The 22,101-nt window shown below is 42.3% G+C and overlaps 1 protein-coding gene across 1 annotated transcript in view; it reads left to right on the top strand.

The window, feature by feature from the left end:
• The window catches only part of LOC115135588 (interleukin-17 receptor D-like), a 58,705-nt gene extending 43,586 nt beyond the window's left edge, over positions 1 to 15,119 (top strand). The window contains exons 4-14 of the mRNA XM_029670437.2: positions 1,590 to 1,708; positions 1,952 to 2,072; positions 2,290 to 2,334; positions 2,605 to 2,756; positions 3,796 to 3,861; positions 4,011 to 4,065; positions 4,284 to 4,394; positions 9,958 to 10,142; positions 10,600 to 10,759; positions 11,010 to 11,864; positions 12,619 to 15,119. Coding sequence (XP_029526297.2) covers positions 1,590 to 1,708; positions 1,952 to 2,072; positions 2,290 to 2,334; positions 2,605 to 2,756; positions 3,796 to 3,861; positions 4,011 to 4,065; positions 4,284 to 4,394; positions 9,958 to 10,142; positions 10,600 to 10,759; positions 11,010 to 11,864; positions 12,619 to 12,746 — 1,997 coding nt within the window. The 3' untranslated portion in view covers positions 12,747 to 15,119. The remainder of the gene's footprint in view (positions 1 to 1,589; positions 1,709 to 1,951; positions 2,073 to 2,289; positions 2,335 to 2,604; positions 2,757 to 3,795; positions 3,862 to 4,010; positions 4,066 to 4,283; positions 4,395 to 9,957; positions 10,143 to 10,599; positions 10,760 to 11,009; positions 11,865 to 12,618) is intronic.
• Positions 15,120 to 22,101: the final 6,982 nt, after the last annotated feature.

Here is a 22,101-nt window from a genome sequence, read left to right as displayed (position 1 = left end):
AGGCACATGACAGCCCGCTTGGAGTTCACCAAAAGTTACCTAAAGGTCTTTCAGACCATGAGAAACAAGATTCTCTGGTCTGAAGGAAACAAAATGGAACTCTTTGGCTTAAATGCCAAGCAACACGTCTGGAGGAAACCTGGAGTTATCCCTACGGTGAAGCATGGTGGTGGCATTATCATGCTGTGGGGATATTTTTCAGTGGCAGGGACTGAGAGACTAGTCAGGACCGAGGGAAATATGAATGGACCAACGTACAGAGAGATCCTTGATGAAACTCTGCTCAGGACCTCCGACAGGGGCGAAGGTTCATCTTCCAATACCACAACGACCCTTGGCACACAGCCAAGACAACGCAGAAGTGGCTTCGGGACAAGTCTCTGAATGTCCTTGAGTGTCCCAGCCAGAGCCCGGACTTGAACCCATCGAGCATCTCTGGAGACACTTGAAAATAGCTGTGTTAACGACTCTCCCCATCCAACCTGACAGAGCTTGAGAGGATCTGCAGAGAAGAATGGGAGAAACTCCCCAAATACAGGTGTGCCAAGATTGTAGCGTCATACCCAAGAAGACTCGAGGCTGTAATCGCTGCCAAATGTGCTTCAACAAAGTAAAGGGGTCTGAGTACTTATATAAATGTGATATTTCCATTTTTCTACATTTCTAAAAACCTGTTTTTACTTTCATTATGGGGTTATTGTGTGTAGATTGAGAATTTAAACGATTTAATACATTTTAGAATAAGGCTGTAATGTAACCAAATGTGGGAAAAGTGAAGGGTTCTGAATACTTTCCGAATGCCCTGTTACTATTGTCCCTGTTCTCGCCTAGTAAGCTATAGGCCGTCTAAAATGCATTGGTGCTTTTGTTGGATTAGAAACACCATAATATGAATTAAGCTAAAATATGAGAAATACTTTTTTAAGTAATAAAGGCAGAAACACGCGTGAAAGCTTAATTACATAACGGAATGTCAGTGGGACTATAGCCATATCGACACCAGAATGGAACGGGGAATTGAACGAGTCTCATTGAAATGACCTGACTTTTGTCAGCCTTTGACCATACAAATATTTTATATAATATTCTGCCCATTTTCTATTTTTGAAGGACTTGTATGTACAGATGTTTTTAGGTACAGTGAGCTGCAGGCCTACATGGGCACGTTGTAAAATGCATTTTGTTATAGAAACACAAATTCATTCATGTTAGGGAAACACCATAATATTCAGCTGAAATATCAGAAGTAAATCTTAAAGGCCAGGATCGGCTTTCTTTTCGTGGAGGAGAAAAGGGAATGCATAATCTAATTGCAGCGGTCAAATGGTGTGGTAGATGCGCTCAACCATACCCTCTGGTGTGAACAAGCATTAACGGTAAACACATAACGTGCAACAGGATACCGCACGCTATACTGCTGTATGACTCGACTTTTCATCGAGGAACTCCTGTATGTGATACGTGGGGGGGATAGTGTCACGGGTGTGGTGGTGTTATGCTGTCATCTGACATGGGTGCATTTTTGTCACCGATTTTGAATGTGCATGTTTCTATTCAGGTATTGAACGTGTGTGTGTTATTCTGTCCAGGTATTGAGCATGTGAAGGGCTTCAGAGTATACCTAGAGGATAAGAACCCAGAGGGCAAACGGTGTCAACACATGATCCTCAAAGACCCACGACCCCTCAACTTCTCCTACAAGACTGTGGTAAGTCACACCGCACTCTGCTAAACAGGTTTTTCTTTTCTTCTTCCATGCATCTGGAAGTAAGGTGTGCGAATGGGCTTAGCTCAAGTCTTACCAAGTTATGTGTTTGGGTGCCGTAGCCGTTCAAAGACTTGATGACCGAAACGCATCCATTTTGACTGCTGATAATACATCGAAGCAATACTTAATTTGTGAGTGCTGGCTGATTTTTACCCAGAAGTATGCGCTGTTATTCCCTGACAGAAGATGAGCTCACAGCCCTTCCCTGGCCTGGCCTATGAGACCGATTACATGGTCCGTGTTGTTCCCTTCCCCACCGTCATGAACGACAGCTTCTTCCCCCCATCCTTCCTGCGCACAAACTGTAAGTGGAATACAGCTCAAACTGCAGGCCCTATTTGTAGGCTAGATCTCGAGCTCAGCGCTAAGTCACGACCACCAACTTGGAATGTCAATAGAGCCAGGACAGGAGTTTTTCTTGACCTGATCGGGAGGAAAACTCTTGGCCCTATTGATAACGTTGTAGCTAACAGTAATAGTATTAAACTGTTGTCGAAGACTCCTGTTGTCTTTGTTTTCAGCCTGTGAAGTTTTACTGGGTCCAGACAACCTGGTCTGCAAACCATGTAAGTAATCAAGTTTCCCATATCTGTTTGCTAATACTGTAATTACTCTCGTGACAGCTTTATGTTATAATGTAATATATTGTGTAACATAGTAATATTATATCCTAATTGTTTTGTAATTGAGTTGCGTGTCCGCTGCCGTTTATTGAAATAATGTTATGAAAGAATTTTGTGAAAAATTATGATTATGGATGAAACTACCAGAAATTCCTATAATGCTCATATACATGGATTCATCTCTCTCTGTCTCTGTCTGGTGGTTGTGACCAGTCTGGAAGCCCAAGACTCTCAACATCTCCCAGCTGGGCTCCAACCTCCATGTTGTCTTCGACCACGCCCCCTCCACCTTCGGCTTCACCATCTACTACCTGTACTACAAACTACGACAGGAGGGACCATTCAGGCTTAAACGCTGCAAACCGGTAAGAGCATGATTACATTATGAGTTAGCCACGTCGTTTTTACTGGCGAGGCTTCGCTACGAGTGCCGATCTGTCCAGTGCTGATCTGCCCCAAAGTCCATATCTCATTCATTATTATCTAATAGGGTCAAGGTAAAAATCCGAGATAAGCACTCCCACTCTGAGAATTTTTTTTTGTAATATGGACCCTGAGCGGCTTCTAATGTGTTTCCCAGACATTGAGGAGGGATGTTGTACGGTTATGGTATGTTGACGTGTCTTGTCCTCGGCCTCTATCTACCGGGCCCCTACCGCCTGGGCCTCTCTCTGACGTCCTATAACCTCCTGGGACACACCATAGACTATCCTACTTTCACGGTCAGTCAGTCAGTGACAATCAGAATCACTGAGGTAGACCACGGTTTAAATACTATTTAAAACATTTCAATACTTGACCTGTGCTTGTTTAGGTTTACCTGTTGAAATTGAACATTTTGAAAAGCGAATGTGCAAACCCTGTCCATCTGGCTGGCAAAAGCAAATCACATTTGAAAGGACACGTTTGATCAGACCCCCACTGAGTTACTGAAGATATTCCCAGCAGAACATAACTTCATTATTCAGGGCTGGAGGAGAGAAGAGTCTCCTCTCTCTCACACATGTTGCCAGAACAGACAGCACTTTGTATCCAGGATGCGTTGTTTTAGCTGTGGAGAAAAAGAGAAAAATCATATCTCCCCTGTTCCTCCTACTGTTGGTCAAGTCTTCTAGTGGCCCTGCCCTACTTCTGTCTTTCGAACAATGATAAAAGCCAAAGCCCCACCTAGCTAGCTGTAGCTCTCATTCAGGTCCCCCCTCTCTCACATACTGTGTTTTAGAAAAAGGACCTGATTAGGTCCTCAACCATATGATTGGTTAAGAGGTGAAAAAAAATCAACTATTATGATGTCAGTATTCCAAACCCTCAGTCAGAAATGCACGAGACTCCTCAGCTCTGGACATTGTATCACTACAGAAACGGCATGACAATAATGCACCGTTCTACTCTATTTTTGCAAAGGAGTTTAATCTGCCCATAACGACATGCGTTCTTCAAGATGTGATACCAGGAACCTATGCGATTGAGGTAAAGCATGATTCTCACGGCGCTGGTTAAAAGTAGTGCACTACAGGAAATAATGAGGTGCTATTGTGGACGCAGGATTGATGGAAACCCACTGAAGCCATCTCAGCTGACACACATATTTCCTTCCATATATGTCATTTGTCCTTCAGCTGAGAGATGACACCAACACTACCAGAAGACAGGCCCAGTACCACGTAAGCCAAGGTGAGCTGCCTGCTACTAGCTAACATCCCAGTATTGCCTCTGGACTGACACCCTCTTACTAAACTCTCATTACATTACATACGCCTGGATGACTGGGGCGTTGCCAAACTCTTCTGGGTGTTTTATGTTCACTTTGCTGAGTAAAAAGCACATTCATAGTTCATTGGAAATGTATTTGCTTGTTATTTAAATGTATTTCTGTCTGTTGTCTGTCTCAGTCCACTCCCCGTGGGCAGGGCCTATCAGAGCCATGGCCATCACTGTCCCTCTAGTCATCATGTCTGCCTTCGCTACACTCTTCACTGTAATGTGCCGGAAGAAACAACAAGGTACTTTTCGTCATTCATAATAATGAAACATTTCACGCTCAGGGCTCTATTTGCAGGTGGTATTAAGCCAATGCAATTGTCAGATGCAATTTTTTGAGCTGTTAAAGCTGTCTTCTATTTTCAAACCCTAGCACCAGGATTGGTCATTTACCCGTCTTGTCTTAACAGTCACTTCCGCTGAGGTGGGATGGGTGGCAATATCTGAGGTGTGTCCTTAAAAACATGCGCCAAAGTGCCAATTTCATTATACGCTGGTGGGGATATTTAAGACCAACTTAAGTCTGGTCTTAGTGGTAACGCGGTTGGTTATGGCTTGGATTCTGACAATATTCCGTGCCCCCAGCCAATTGAAGTTGATGACAATGCAATTACTGTCAAATCCTACAGAACTAGAGACAAATGCATGCAGTATTAAGCCCTCCCATCCGAGATGGCATAGCAGTTCAGACGTCTTTTGTCCTCGTCTTGTCGTGTCCTGTATATATATATATATTTACAACTTTTTTCACATACATTTTATTTGTATTTTCCATCAACTCATCTTCAAAACACTCTCCTGCAACCCGCCTCACCAATTTATATTTATAAATAAGTATTATTTACCTCAAATCTGCAATCCTCCAAGAAGCTAGCCAGAAGCTAGCCAGAAACTCCAAGAAGCTAGCCAGAAACTCCAAGAAGCTAGCCAGAAACTCCAAGAAGCTAGCCAGAAACTAGCCAGAAGCTAGCCCAGAAGCTAATCCAGAAGCTAATCCAGAAGCTAGTTCAGAAGCTAGTTAGCTTCTTTACTGGCAAATCGTTAGTATTCAGCTAACCACGGCTTGTGATCATCAGCTATCCTTTAGCTCGAAAATCTATCGCCAGTTTTGTACGGCGCGGCTCGGAACGGAACATACCGGACCAATTTTTCTCCCCATGTCCCTGGATTTCAACTGCTCTCTGGACATTCATACCCGGATCTCACAGCTAGCTAGCTGCTATCCGTGTGACTGTCGGCTTTCGTCGATTCCGGAGCAAACATCAATTACTCCGGAGCTAGCCAGCTCCGTCAATCACTCCTGGGCTGCAGTCACCTATCCGGACCCGTTTTACTGCCTACGCGGAGTCCCACCGGGCCTTCACAACTGGACTGCCGACTTTATCTACCCGAAGGAGATCCGGCTGGCTCCTCCGTCGCGACGTTACCTGAACGCCCATCTGCGGCCTGCTAACCGTTAGCTGTCTTACCGGCTGCTCTCAGAATAGACAATCGGACAATTTATTTATTTTTTATTATTATTATGTTTCTTCTTGGGCCTCTATAGCTATATCTATTGTTTTTATTTTTGTTGTTGTGTGATTTGGATTAATCCCCTCTACCACACGGAACCCCACTAATCTACTGACGGAACGCAAGAGGTGGCTAACAACAGACCTCCATCCTATGCTAGCTTGCTACCGATGGCCTGGCTAGCTGTCTAAATCGCCGTGACCCCCAACCAACCTCTCCACTCACTGGACCCTTTTCATCACTCGACTAAGGATGCCTCTCCTTAATGTCAATATGTCTTGTCCATTGCTGTTCTGGTTAGTGTTTATTGGCTTATTTCACTGTAGAGCCTCTAGTCCTGCTCACTATACCTTATCCAACTTATTAGTTCCACCACCCACACATGCAATGACATCTCCTGGTTTCAATGATGTTTCTAGAGACTATCTCTCTCTTCATCACTCAATACCTAGGTTTACCTCCACTGTATTCACATCCTACCATACCTTTGTCTGTACATTATACCTTGATGCTATTTTATCGCCCCCAGAAACCTCCTTTTACTCTCTGTTCCAGACGTTCTAGACGACCAATTCTTATTGCTTTTAGCCGCACCCTTATTCTTCTCCTCCTATGTTCCTCTGGCGATGTAGAGGTGAATCCAGGCCCTGCAGTGCCTAGCTCCACTCCTATTCCCCAGGCGCTCTCTTTTGATGACTTCTGTAACCGTAATAGCCTTGGTTTCATGCATGTTAACATTAGAAGCCTCCTCCCTAAGTTTGTTCTATTCACTGCTTTAGCACACTCTGCCAACCCGGATGTTCTAGCTGTGTCTGAATCCTGGCTTAGGAAGACCACCAAAAATTCAGAAATTTTAATTCCAAACTACAACATTTTCAGACAAGATAGAACTGCCAAAGGGGGCGGTGTCGCAATCTACTGCAAAGATAGCCTGCAGAGTTCTGTCCTACTATCCAGGTCTGTACCCAAACAATTTGAACTTCTACTTTTAAAAATCCACCTCTAAAAACAAGTCTCTCACCGTTGCCGCCTGCTATAGACCACCCTCTGCCCCCAGCTGTGCTCTGGACACCATATGTGAACTGATTGCCCCCCATCTATCTTCAGAGCTCGTGCTGCTAGGCGACCTAAACTGGAACATGCTTAACACCCCAGCCATCCTACAATCTAAACTTGATGCCCTCAATCTCACACAAATTATCAATGAACCTACCAGGTACCCCCAAAGCCTTAAACACGGGCACCCTCATAGATATCATCCTAACCAACTTCCCCTCTAAATACACCTCTGCTGTCTTCAACCAAGATCTCAGCGATCACTGCCTCATTGCCTGCATCCGTAATGGGTCAGCGGTCAAACGACCTCCACTCATCACTGTAAAACGCTCCCTGAAACACTTCAGCGAGCAGGCCTTTCTAATCGACCTGGCCGGGGTATCCTGGAAGGATATTGATCTCATCCCGTCAGTAGAGGATGCCTGGATATTTTTTTTTAAATGCCTTCCTAACCATCTTAAATAAACATGCCCCATTCAAGAAATTTAGAACCAGGAACAGATATAGCCCTTGGTTCTCCCCAGACCTGACTGCCCTTAACCAACACAAAAACATCCTATGGCGTTCTGCATTAGCATCGAACAGCCCCCGTAATATGCAGCTGTTCAGGGAAGCTAGAAACCGTTATACACAGGCAGTTAGAAAAGCCAAGGCTAGCTTTTTCAAGCAGAAATTTGCTTCCTGCAACACTAACTCAAAAAAGTTCTGGGACACTGTAAAGTCCATGGAGAATAAGAACACCTCCTCCCAGCTGCCCACTGCACTGAAGATAGGAAACACTGTCACCACTGATAAATCCACCATAATTGAGAATTTCAATAAGCATTTTTCTACGGCTGGCCATGCTTTCCACCTGGCTACTCCTACCCCGGTCAACAGCACTGCACCCCCAACAGCAACTCGCCCAAGCATTCCCCATTTCTCCTTCTCCCAAATCCATTCAGCTGATGTTCTGAAAGAGCTGAAAAATATGGACCCCTACAAATCAGCCGGGCTAGACAATCTGGACCCTTTCTTTCTAAAATTATCTGCCGAAATTGTTGCCACCCCTATTAATAGCTTGTTCAACCTCTCTTTCGTGTCGTCTGAGATTCCCAAAGATTGGAAAGCAGCTGCGGTCATCCCCCTCTTCAAAGGGGGGGACACTCTTGACCCAAACTGCTACAGACCTATCCTATCCTACCCTGCCTTTCTAAGGTCTTCGAAAGCCAAGTCAACAAACCGATTACTGACCATTTCGAATCTCACCATACCTTCTCTGCTATGCAATCTGGTTTCAGAGCTGGTCATGGGTGCACCTCAGCCACGCCCAAGGTCCTAAACGATATCTTAACCGCCATCGATAAGAAAGATTACTGTGCAGCCGTATTCATTGATCTGGCCAAGGCTTTCGACTCTGTCAATCACCACATCCTCATCGGCAGACTCGACAGCCTTGGTTTCTCAAATGATTGCCTCGCCTGGTTCACCAACTACTTCTCTGATAGAGTTCAGTGTGTCAAATCGGAGGGTCTGCTGTCCGGGCCTCTGGCAGTCTCTAATGGGGGTGCCACAGGGTTCAATTCTTGGACCGACTCTCTTCTCTGTATACATCAATGAGGTCGCTCTTGCTGCTGGTGAGTCTCTGATCCACCTCTACGCAGACGACACCATTCTGTATACTTCCGGCCCTTCTTTGGACACTGTGTTAACAACCCTCCAGGCAAGCTTCAATGCCATACAACTCTCCTTCCGTGGCCTCCAATTGCTCTTAAATACAAGTAAAACTAAATGCATGCTCTTCAACCGATCGCTACCTGCACCTACCCGCCTGTCCAACATCACTACTCTGGATGGCTCTGACTTAGAATACGTGGACAACTACAAATACTTAGGTGTCTGGTTAGACTGTAAACTCTCCTTCCAGACCCATATCAAACATCTCCAATCCAAAGTTAAATCTAGAATTGGCTTCCTATTTCGCAACAAAGCATCCTTCACTCATGCTGCCAAACATACCCTTGTAAAACTGACCATCCTACCAATCCTCGACTTTGGCGATGTCATTTACAAAATAGCCTCCAATACCCTACTCAACAAATTGGATGCAATCTATCACAGTACAATCCGTTTTGTCACCAAAGCCCCATATACTACCCACCATTGCGACCTGCACGCTCTCGTTGGCTGGCCCTCGCTTCATACTCGTCGCCAAACCCACTGGCTCCATGTCATCTACAAGACCCTGCTAGGTAAAGTCCCCCCTTATCTCAGCTCGCTGGTCACCATAGCATCTCCCACCTGTAGCACACGCTCCAGCAGGTATATCTCTCTAGTCACCCCCAAAACCAATTCTTTCTTTGGCCGCCTCTCCTTCCAGTTCTCTGCTGCCAATGATTGGAACGAACTACAAAAATCTCTGAAACTGGAAACACTTATCTCCCTCACTAGCTTTAAGCACCAACTGTCAGAGCATCTTACAGATTACTGCACCTGTACATAGCCCACCTATAATTTAGCCCAAACAACTACCTCTTTCCCAACTGTATTTAATTAATTAATTTATTTTGCTCCTTTGCACCCCATTATTTTTATTTCTACTTTGCACATTCTTTCATTGCAAAACTACCATTCCAGTGTTTTACTTGCTATATTGTATTTACTTTGCCACCATGGCCTTTTTTGCCTTTACCTCCCTTCTCACCTCATTTGCTCACATTGTATATAGACTTGTTTATACTGTATTATTGACTGTATGTTTGTTTTACTCCATGTGTAACTCTGTGTCGTTGTATCTGTCAAACTGCTTTGCTTTATCTTGGCCAGGTCGCAATTGTAAATGAGAACTTGTTCTCAACTTGCCTACCTGGTTAAATAAAGGTGAAATAAAATAAATAAAAAATGAAATGCCTTGATTGGCCAAGCCCTCGTCACACCTACAACTTGTTTATTCATCAAACCCAGCTCATAATAACGGCTGTTAGAATAGCAACAAAAACCAATCTGACACACCCCGGACCTATAATGCTACTTACCGCCAGCACTTAGATTTACCAATGACCAAAAAAAAAAAAAAAAAAAGAGTCCCTCAGTCTACATTCTGTCTGTTTACTGAATCTACCTTTAAAAAAAATCTGTATCCAACATTTACAAACATTAGTCGACGTTTAGTAGAATAGGCCAGTGCATTTCCCTTCACCTTTATTGTCTTCATATTGTATTAATACTGTATATTGTGTTGTAACTTGATCTGTGCAGAGAATATCTACTCCCATCTGGATGAGGAGAGTGCTGAGTCATCGTCTCACACCACAGCTCTGAATGCAGACAGACCCTGGCCCCGGACTAAGGTGTTTGTCTGCTACTCCACTAAGGACTGCCCCAAACACCTCACAGTCGTACAGAGCTTCGCCTTCTTCCTCCAGGACTTCTGTGGCTGTGAGGTAGGAACTAAACTTCCCACTTTGTACTTTGTAGCTAGGTAATGGCTTCAAGGGTTGGCTTCAAGGGTTGGCTCCAAGGGTTGGCTCCAAGGGTTGGCTCCAAGGGTTGGCTCAGGCCAGAGAAATGAATGTGATGGGGTTGGAAAATGTAAATCAGGAGTGTGCTTTGTGCCACCTGCTGGTTGATCCCATGAAGTGTGTGACTTCATAGTAGAATTAGTAGTATCAGCATATATTTTATAATAGTAATAGTCTCGTCCACCAGCCCGATGTGATGAGTTTAGTTCAGTAAATACTCAAATGGTTTACTATTCTGTAATATTAATCATTAATAGTGATGATGATTCACCATTGGAATCTGACTACGTCTCTCTGTGGTGGTTAGTCCTGCAGGTGTTATTATAGTTTAACCTCGCCCCATTCCATTCGCCAGTTCCTATTTTTTATTTTTTTTCAGGTGACTCTGGACCTGTGGGAGCACCTGCAGATCTGTAAGGAGGGCCAGATGTCCTGGCTGAGTCGGCAGATAGATGAGGCTCACTACATCATCACTGTCTGCTCCAAAGGCCTCAAGCACTATATAGAGAAGAGCCACAGGGGGAAATCACCAGCCAGAGGTGATTTGATATATTTTTTTTTTTTGGGGGGATGATTGTTTGATTTAATTTGTTTGACAAATGAAAACCAAAAGTGTCAAACATTGTCAGACATCTACTCAATTAACAACGGCAGTAACAACAGGTGTCCTTTTGGTTATGTTTAGTTGAATAAATGCATATACAGCCAAGTACATGCATTTTAACAAACTATCAAGGATAAACTCAAAGTCACTGATTTACTATATGTCCATTGTTTCTTTTGGTGTAGGTGGAGCAGCTGCAGCAAATGGAGCAGAGCTCTTCATCGTTGCAGTGGCCATGATTGCGGAGAAGCTCTGTGAGGCGCGCCAGAAAGACCAGGACCTGTCTCGCTTCATGGCCGTCTACTTCGACTACTCCCACGAGGGCGACGTCCCGACCATGCTGAGCCTGGCTCCCAAGTTCAAGCTCATGGATCAGCTCCCTCAGATGTTCGGCCGCCTCCACTCCCGCCAGCTCAGTTTACCGGAACGCGAGCCGCAGCCGCTCAACATCAGCAAGAGGAACTACTTCCGGAGCAAGTCAGGGCGGTCTCTGTACGTGGCCATCTGCAACATGCACCAGCACATCTCATTGGAGCCTGATTGGTTCGAGAGGCAGGTGAAACCCGCTCCTCTGGCACTGCGTGACGGAGCGTCATTGTCATCATCGTCGCCTCGCATGGAGAAGTTTGACTCTGGGCTGGTGCTCAATGAGGTTTTATTTAAGTTGCCATCAGAAAGCGAAGGTACTCTGATGAGGAATGTGCTGCTCACGTCTCTCCCTCCCAGCCTCAGCCTGGCCCACTGTTCCCTGGACAGACCCGGGGGGCCTGGGAACAGCCTCTCCAGCTCCAGCTTTTCTCAGGGGGAATCTGGGTTCACGTCGGGTTTGGGTCCTCTGGCTCTGAGGTCTCTGAGGCCTGTCGTACCTCCCCAGGCTGGAGATGAGTCAGCCAGTCCCCCAGAAATGCCCCGGGACTCTGGGATCTATGATTTGTCAGTGCCCTCTTCTGAGCTGTCCATCCCCCTCATGGAGGGCCTGTCACCTGACCAGGCTGACTCCTCCTCCCTGGCCGACAGCGAATCATCTTCTTCCGGACTGGGTAAGAGACAAATGTTTTATGCCTAAAATTATCTGACATTTTCATTGCAAAATAGTAAGTGGTCAAAGTAAGTCAAATTGAGAATGATTCAGATTTAAAGCCCTATGCCTAAAATTATGCTGTATGACATTTTCACATTTAAGTACAATAGGACTGATAATGAACTATGAGTCAGATTTAAGAATGAGTCATCGGATTCGGAGATGATTCAGTCAGATAAGTCAGTGACATCATTTCAGACATATACGGACATCATACCAAAAATATTTCTTAATCCACTCCTCACTCATTTCCACCACTGGTTGTTTCTATTTCACCAGTAGTGCCATTTAGGGTTGCAAAACTACTGTTAATTTACCAAAATTACCAGAATCTTCTGTAATTAACAGGTAATCTATGGTAACTTTGGTCATTTATACTTGAATAACTTCTAAAAAAAAAAAAGCAGATAGACCAAATGGTTCAAGAGAAAATTGTCTAATTAAAAAGGCATCTAATCAACAATTGCATTTTCAAATAAGTCTGCAACTCTTCCAACTATTGACTGCCACCAGTTTGGCACCAAAACATTTAAAACAAAGACATATTGACATAGTAAAATAATTGAAGTGTGTAAAAACAATGTAAAGGCATATTTTATGCTGAAACCCTCATATTAAACACCAACGTTATTCACTAGTGAAGTCCAGTGTGTGTTTGTTGTGCCTCTGAAATTAGCTGAATATCTCTTCATTGTGTGTCTGTTTATCTCCAGGTGATGAGGAGCCCCCTACTGTCAGCTCTCTGCACTACGCCGTGCCCACCATCTGTAAAGCTGAGCTTCACCACCACCATCTAGAGCAGTCTGAAGGACTGGGACTCTTTCCTGTTCCTCCCTTGTAGTGAACATAACAACATTACATTACCTGGACATGCATGGCCTGTTCATAAGGAATCATTGGATCAAGCCCAGTGACCAAGCCCATGGATTCTAGTGATGTCATCTGCTTCAGAATCTCTGTGGGCTGATAAAACATGGAGGAATGATGTCACGTTTTAGAACGCCGAGGGTGATGTCACTGTTTTGTGAACCTTCTAAGTAGCGGTTGTGTGACTGTGAAGGCAATGCATTATTTAACAATGGTTGTATGTTGTTTTGCAGTGCTGTCCTGTAATTGTTAGTGGTGTAAAGATGTTGAATTCAGACTACACCAGATCTGCTTTTTAAAACACCCCACCCCATACCAGGTTACCAATTCATCAAATGGCCAACATCAATGTTTATTAACCTTGGTCCTCTGGTGCTTCAAAGAGGTGACACATTTTTTGTTCCAGCGCAGAAACACCTGCTTCAACTCCTCTACTGATAATCAAATCCATGATTACTCGAATCTGGTGTGTTAGTGCTGGGCTTGAACACAAATGTGTGACTTCAACGATGTAGTTTGTTAAATACAGGGACAATTATGTTTTGAATGAAAGAGCATTTGTTTGTTACTTTATTTTAATTTATTGTCAATGATGAAATATGAAATAACTTTTTAAAGTATTGTACACCAACACAAGGATACAAGGTGCTGGAACTGAGTGTCAAAGCACTTTTACTTGTTTAAAAAAAAAAATGGTTTACTGATAGAAAAGGTTTTGACAACTGTTGTGTAAGAGAGCAGATAGGTTGGGAGTATTCACATTTTTATCATATTTTTCAAACCAGCAGTTATGCAAATGTTATCTCACAGTAATGGACAGGGGTTTGATTTTAGGGGCATTCTCATTTTATAAACTAAATGCCTTTATTTGGAACTTGGGAAATACATTTACATTTACATTTAAGTCATTTAGCAGACGCTCTTATCCAGAGCGACTTACAATATACTGTTATTCAACTCTTACAGAGCAAAAAGTAACCCTGTCTTTGTGGGTCTACTTCAGTGTATGTTCTAACAATGTTTTAATGTTTTCCAGTGCCAGTCATTTTGACAACACTTTGTTTTTGGAAATAATCAGTTTTATTCCAGTTTTGTATAGTTTTTAGATCCTTTTTTTCTCTACGTTTTATATATACACTTTGTACTGTTTTATAGTACTCTAATGTAGGAAATAAGCAAAAAATGAAATTGTAATTTGTTCATTATTGAAGCCTCGGACAACCAAGTCAAGGAGACGAGATTTAGGATGGTTCGGTGAGACACAACCCATTTTCCTGCTCAAAGTGTGTAACTAAACATGTCATTGCAAGAACACAATCTGAAATATCATTTACACCCTTTAGATGGCAACATAGATGTATATTTGATATCTGCCCATTTTGAAGTGGCAACTGATTTCACCAGTAGCACCGTGCCAAGTGCGCCGTAAGTCCAAGGTCAAGATACAAACTGGTAGTTAAAATATAATGTAACCTATTGCATGTTTTAGTAACTGTCAAATGTGGTGTAATAATTGGTTGAGATAGAAATATTTTTTTAACCCCCACATTTTTTTCCCACCCAACCCCTACATTTAAGTCACATTAGTGCCTATTATAAACTTTTTGGCGTTATGGCAGTCCGTCAGCACTGCTCAAATTCAGTAGCAATATGGGAAGTTTATTATCCATTAATCTACATTTAAAAAAATATTATGTAGATTACCATCCCATGGTGAATAGACTACTATTCAAAAGAAATTACTGTAGAGAGAGGATTAGAAATCACACCAATGACTACATTTCCTATAGGCCTACTTGGTGCTGAGTAATGTAGTGTGTTACACTCTACACAACTCGATTCTGATATGGGGATCCGGAACATAATTACAGATCATTTGACTGCAAACCCTGCTTACATTTGTATACGATCACGTCTCTATGTGTGGGAATACTTGAACAGATTTCCAAAATTAAAATCTCTTGAAGCAGATGTCCAACAGTGAAAAATCTATAAAACAAGCATGTTTTTATTTATTATGTTTTGCTCAGAAAACTTGGGGGTCCAAATAAAATCACTGGCCACCAGTTGGGGAACCCTGCTGTACTGTATCTCACTGTAAAAGACCCATTGGTCGCTCTCTCACTCACACGGTAAAAGTAGTTTAATATTGGATATGTTTTCTCTCGTCAACAGCAATTGAAACAAGCATGCCAATGACTATGAAAATGTTACATTCTGAATCGGGGTTGCATGGAGAACAAAACACAACTTAAAAACATATTTTAAAAATGATTTTGGGTTTCAATCTTCAATAGCTCTTAAAGAGTGCCATGCCTATGGAAAATTATATTTTCTGAATTGGGAAGACGGCGAAAAATACCCCCCAAAAATTTTGGCATTTGGATTATCGGATTTCCACATTCAATAGCTCGTAGCCCTTTACACTTGTACCCGTGGACGGGATGCAAATATCCAATATTTTGACAATGATAGTCGCCTAAATTGGAATGCAGTGGCTGTACAGTAATATGCTATACATGACATCAGAGCTCATGTTCTCCACTTCACAGCTCTGTATGGGTTTTGACTGACAGACATTCTAAATAGGAGTACAGCGAGCGACAAGAAGTTGCCCCCATCCCTCCCTCTAATTGGGCAATGCTGTAAATTACGCTGACTCAATGTATTTTGTAAAATGAGATGTTGAGGATTATAATAAATCCAGCTTTGTCATACAAGCGCAAGCCAAACACCAGTGTGTCCAAATGTGTACTTCTCATTTCCATATCATAAAACTCAAATAATATACCGTGTCAATGTTTATGATCACAATGTTTGGTGTAACATTCCAAGATGACATGGTGTTATACCCTGGGTTGTCCTGAACAGAATGAACTTATGTTTGCTTGTTGTACTGTATACTTCAGGTATTGTATATATAACTGAACTAAATGACTATCGCCCCGTAGCACTCACTTATGTCATCATGAAGTGCTTTGATAGGCTAGTTAAAGACCATCTCACCTTCGCCTTACCTGACACCATAGACCATATTTGACCAAGAAGGAGTGTGGTGGTGCTGCATCAGATGACTTGGCCTCCACAATCCCCTGACCTCAACCAAATTGAGATGGTTTGGGATGAGTTGGACCGCAGAGTGAAGGAAAATCAGCCAACAAGTAAGTGCTCAGCATATGTGGGAACTCCTTGAAGACCATTGGAAAAGCATTCCTTATGAAGCTGGTTGAGAGAATGCCAAGAGTGCAAAGCTGTCATCAAGGCAAAGGGTGGCTACTTTGAAGCATCTCAAATATATAAAATATATTTAGATTTGTCTAAAACTTTTTTTTGGTTACTAGATGGTTCCATGTGTGTTATTTCATAGTGTTGTCTTCATTATTATTCTACAATGTAGAAAATAGTGAAAAATAAAAACCCTGGAATGAGTAGGTGTGTCCAAACTTTTGACTGGTACTGTATATATATTTATATTTCGCTCTGACATTTGTCATGATATTTCTTAACTGTAAAAATGTTCAGGTTTATGTGTATTTGTTATTTTAATTGTATTGCTTTAGGTATTACTGCACTGTTGGAGCTAGAAACAGAAGCATTTCGTTGTACACGCAATAAAATCTGCAAATCTGTGTCCGCAACCAATACACCTTTATTTTATTTGTGAAGAAAATATTCCACAGATCATTCATCTGAATGCACTCATGACTCCATTCTAGGTGTACCGGAATTACTGTTTCTCTGAATTGCATTGTGAAAGCCTAACACTTTAAGATCATATTTTATGAAATGTAATGTTGGCAAAAAAACAAATGCTCAAATTATGCCACCCTGACCCAGATAGCAAATTATAATGGAACATTTTGGGATAAGTATTGTTGTTTACGCAATCCCAAAATGTTCTATTATAAATTGCAATCTGGGTCAGGTGGGCATAATTTGTAAAGGTAGGGATGCAGGGCTGTGTTCCAAACAAAACAACTACAAGTGTGCCTCGTCTAGTTCCTTGATGGCACAGCTACTGTAGGAGGATTCAAAAATAATCTTTAAATTAAATACTTTTTTAAACGTTTATTTAACTAGGCTAGTCAGTTATCAACAAATTCTTATTTACAATGACAGCCTACCCCTTTCTTTGAGTGATACAAGTGCATTGAAATTATTTAGGAACTGTACACACTTTGGAAAGGTGTGGCCATTGAAAACACCAGTTAAACCTCTCACTCAAACCCCCATCATTGTTTTGTCCATTGTTGCACCTAGCCCATATTTTCCAATAATATTCTTATCATGCTACTGAATGTATCCAGAATATTTTCAGATTTCGTTATCAACAAATGCGGTGAAACGTACAGTAAATATAAAATGCACATGAATCAACAGTGTAATGTTTTTGGATTCAGTCTCGTCAGGTGAACTGTTGTGTCCTCACCTTTAGTCTAATCATTTTACCATAATCTCCAAACTGTTACTTTTTAATTGCTACCATGGTTTTTTCCAGTGGTGTAAAGTACTTAAATAAAAAATACTTTAAGGTACAACTTAAGTAGTTTTTTGGGGTACTACTTTACTTAACAATTTATGTTTTTGACCACTTTTACTTCACTACATTCCTAATGAAAAGTATGTACTTTTTAATCCATACATTTTCCCTGACATCCAAAAGTGCTCTTTACATTTTGAATGCTTAGCAGGACAGGAAAATGGCCCAATTCACACACTAATCAAGACAACATCGCTGGTCATCCCTACTGATGGACACACAAAACACAAAGGCTTAGTTTGTAAATTATGTCTGATTGTTGGAGCATGCCTGTGGCTATCTGTAAATGTAACAAAAGAAAATTGTGCTGTCTGGTTTGCTTAATATGAGGAACTGGAAATGATTTATACTTTTACTTTTCATACTTAAGTATATTTAAAACCAAATACTTTTAGACTTACACTCAAGTAGTATTTCACTGGGTCACTTTTACATGAGTCATTTTTTATTAAGTTATCTGTACTTTTACTCAAGTATAACAATTGGGTACTTTTTCCACCACTGGTTATTTAACCTGTAAGAAACATTTGAATTTTGTCCTATCCATATAGACTAATTTCCACAAGTGTAAGGTCAGACAAAGCGTGCTATGACTATAAAAATGATATATTCTGAAGCGGGGGAGGAGAGAGAAATACCTTTTTTGTTGTTGAAATGTTTTTTTCTTCTTCTGGATGGCTCTTAAACAAAGCATGCCATGATTATGAAAATTATATATTTTTCTCCATCCTCCCCTGATTCAGAATATAATTTGACATATTACTCATTTATCAGACAGTCTTATCCAGAGTAATTAGGCTTAAGTGCCTTGCTCAAGGGTAAAGACAGATGTTCACCTAGTCAGCTTAGGGATTCGAACCAGCAACTGTTCAATTGATGGTCCAACTCTTTTAACCGCTAGGCTACCTGCAGCCCCAATAAAGATTATATTTACAAAAGTATCTGGACACCCCTTCAAATTAGTGGATTTTAGTATTTCAGCTACATCAGTTGCTGACAGATGTATAAAATTGAGCACACAGCCATGCAATCTCCATAGACTAACATTGGCAGTAGAATGGCATTACTGAAGAGCTCAGTAACTGTCAACGTGGCACCGTTATAGGATGCCACCTTTCCAACAAGTCAGTTCATAAAATGTTTGCCCTTCTAGAACTGCCCTGGTCAACTGTAAGTGCTGTTATTGTGAAATGGGAAAATCTAGGAGCAACAACGGCTCAGCCGTGAAGTGGTAGGCCACACAGAATGGGAACGGGACCGCCGAGGGCTGAAGTGTGTAGCAAGTAAAGGTTGTCTGTCCTCGGTTGCAACACTCACTACCGAATTCCAAACTGCCTCCTGAAGCATGCACAATGCCAAGCGTCGGTTGGAGTGGTGTAAAGCTCGCCGCCTTTGGACTCTGGAACAGTGGAAACGCATTCTCTGGAGTGATACAACATCTAGTGGAAAGCCTTTCCAGAAGAGTGGAGTCTGTTATAGCTGCAAAGGGGAGACCAACTTCATATTAATGCCCATGATTTTGGAATGAGATGTTCGATGAGCAGGTGTCCACATACTTTTTGTCATGTAGTGTATCATTTTCAAAGTCATTGCACGCTTTGTGTAAGAGCTATTGAAGATTGAAATTCGAAAAATATGTGCAATGTTCTCCATCCACCCGATTCAGAATATACCATTTTCATAGCAGTAGTGATGCGTGGGTAAAATCACTGGGGAAGCCATGTCCGGGACAAAATGCCATGTTTCAACCTAAACTCAGCAACAAAAAAAAGAAACGTCCTCTCACCGTCAACTGCGTTTATTTTCAGAAAACTTAACGTGTAAATATTTGTATGAACATAAGATTCCACAACTGAGACATAAACTGAACAAGTTCCACAGACATGTGACTAACAGAAATGGAATAATGTATCCCTGAACAAAGGGGGGGGGTTCAAAATCAAAAGTAACTGTCAGTATCTGGTGTGGCCACCAGCTGCATTAAGTACTGCAGTGAGTCTCCTCCTCATGGACTGCACCAGATTTGCCAGTTATTGCTGTGAGATGTTACGCCACTCTTCCACCAAGGCACCTGCAAGTTCCCGGACATTTCTGGGGGGAATGGCCCTAGCCCTCACCCTCCGATCCAACAGGTCCCAGACGTGCTCAATGGGATTGAGATCCGGGCTCTTCGCTGGCCATAGTAGAACACTGACATTCTTGTCTTGCAGGAAATCACGCACAGAACGAGCAGTATGGCTGGTTGCATTGTCATGCTGGAGGGTCATGTCAGGATGAGCCTGCAGGAAGGGTACCACATGAGGGAGCAGGATGTCTTCCCTGTAACGCACAGCGTTGAGTTTGCCTGCAGTGACAACAAGCTCAGTCCGATAATGATGCGACACATCGCCCCAGACCATGATGGATCCTTCACCTCCAAATCGATCCAGCTCCAGAGTACAGACCTCGGTGTAACACTCATTCCTTCAACGATAAATGCGAATCCGACCATCACCCCTGGTGAGACAAAACTGTGATTCGTCAGTGAAGAGCACTTTTTGCCAGTCCTGTCTGGTCCAGCGACGGTGGATTTGTGCCCATAGGTGACGTTGTTGCCGGTGATGTCTGGTGAGGACCTGCCTTACAACAGGCCTATGGGCCCTCAGTCCAGCCTCTCTCAGCCTATTGCGAACATTCTGAGCACTGATTGGGAGGGTTGTGCATTCCTGGTGTAACTCGGGCAGTTGTTGTTGACATCCTGTACCTGTCCCGCAGGTGTGATGTTTGGATGTACCGATCTTGTGCAGGTGTTGTTACACGTGGTCTGCCACTGCGAGGACGATCAGCTGTCCGCTCTGTCTCCCTGTAGTGCTGTCTTAGGCGTCTCACAGTCCGGACATTGCAATTTATTGCCCTGGCCACATATGCAGTCTTACATACCTCCTTGCAGCATGCCTAAGGTACATTCACGCAGATGAGCAGGGACCCTGGGCATCTTTCTTTTGGTGTTTTTCAGAGTCTCTTTAGTAGTGTCCTAAGTTTTCATAACTGTGACCTTAATTGCCTACCGTCTGTAAGCTGTTAGTGTCTTAATGACCGTTTCACAGGTGCATGTTCATTAATTGTTTATGGTTCAATGAACAAGCATGGGAAACAGTGTTTAAACCCTTTACAATGAAGATCTGTGAAGTTATTTGGATTTGTACGAATTATCTTTGAAACACAGGGTCCTGAAAAAGGGAGGTTTCTTTTTTGCTTAGTTTACGTGTTGTGATAATTGCGTTGTTGTTCTACAACCTCTTAGTTCATATGTCCTGCCACCATGATATATAAGCCTAAGGCCGAGAAAATAAGAAGACACAGTGGCAAAATAAATTCTACCACACCTTTGTTTCATCACAAAATTGGAGAGCAACATCTGTCTGGCATATTGCATGTAACAAACTGTTACAGGAACCTACCAATCAATCAAGTTAATATTTCCTACGGACCACTAAACAACTATTGATTTAGAACCCCGGAGAGTTACCGCAAGTCGCAAAGAAAACAAGAGCTGCCTCCACTATTCCAGCACCATTTCAACTTCAACAGCATTAAATCAAAAGATTCCAAAAACAAATTAGTCCGATCAACGTAAGCTAAATATCGTGTCTGTCCAAGGTACTGATTTGTGTGTGTGTGTGTGTGTGTGTGTGTGTGTGTGTGTGTGTGTGTGTGTGTGTGTGTGTGTATAAAAAACAAGTTGACCCACCCTACTTGTAAAGAAACACCAATGCCATCCTCCTCTCTTTCATGTTGCCGAAAAATGCACTAAAATAAGGCCTGTTTTTTCGCGATTACTTCAAAACAACAGCAAGCAGTTGGGAAATATGGTCATCTTATGAAACTAGACTCCACGGCGGATGCAATAAACTAGTTTCTATCAGAAAGGAACGTTGTTAAAAATGTCATGTGTCCAGGCTACTATCTACACGGATTTCAGAGCACTCTCGTCTGAGTGTACCAGAGCGCAGAATACCAGAGCACAGTAGCCTAATAATAAATAACAAATAACCACATTTTGTTAAAAAAATAAAGATTAAAAAATACTCTTTCAAAATGCAGATGTTGACTTAGTTATGGATCCATAACGAATTACTATGGGAATAAATATCACTGATTTACAGAAATATTGGAACAAAGTTGTCTAATGAAGGCAAATAATTTTGAATCCTCCAATCCTGTAGCTTACTCCCAACAATCACGTTGTACAGCGCCATCCCATCCTAACGGAAACCCTTAGGGTTTCATTTTTCTCTGAATGGAAACACCATAAGCCAAATTTCTTAAAATCAATCCCATATACTATGTTATTGCAAAAAAGGTTTTAAAATCTCTGGTAATGCCAATACGGAGTACTATCAAATGTTTCTCAATGATGCCCTCTGGTGGTCAAACTAGCAATAACTTGCAGTAACAGGAGAAATGGCTGAGAATTAAATGACGTGCCACAGAATGCTGCAGCAGCACGCAGGGTGTGCCGCAGTATGACACAACTTTTAAAGGAGGAACCACTGTAACTTCCTTTCATGGGCAACGATTAGCCAGGTAGTTAACATTAGCCTACTACATCTAGCTACATATTGATCTTTCATTCTTTCAGGCCAGAGGCACAATGTATGAATTTATGGTTGGATCAGAATCACCATTATTATCATTGGCCAGTACGGAGAATGAAGTAAAGTCCAAATCCCGATCTCCATCCATGGTTAATTTAGGAAAGGGCAAGTTTTAGTTAGCTAGCTAGACACCAGAAAACAACAAGATGCAA

This window comes from Oncorhynchus nerka, linkage group LG2 (assembly GCF_034236695.1).
Source record: "Oncorhynchus nerka isolate Pitt River linkage group LG2, Oner_Uvic_2.0, whole genome shotgun sequence".
Taxonomy (NCBI): domain Eukaryota; kingdom Metazoa; phylum Chordata; class Actinopteri; order Salmoniformes; family Salmonidae; genus Oncorhynchus; species Oncorhynchus nerka.
Note: the sequence above shows the minus strand (reverse complement) of the source record. Positions and strands in the feature narration are given on the sequence as shown.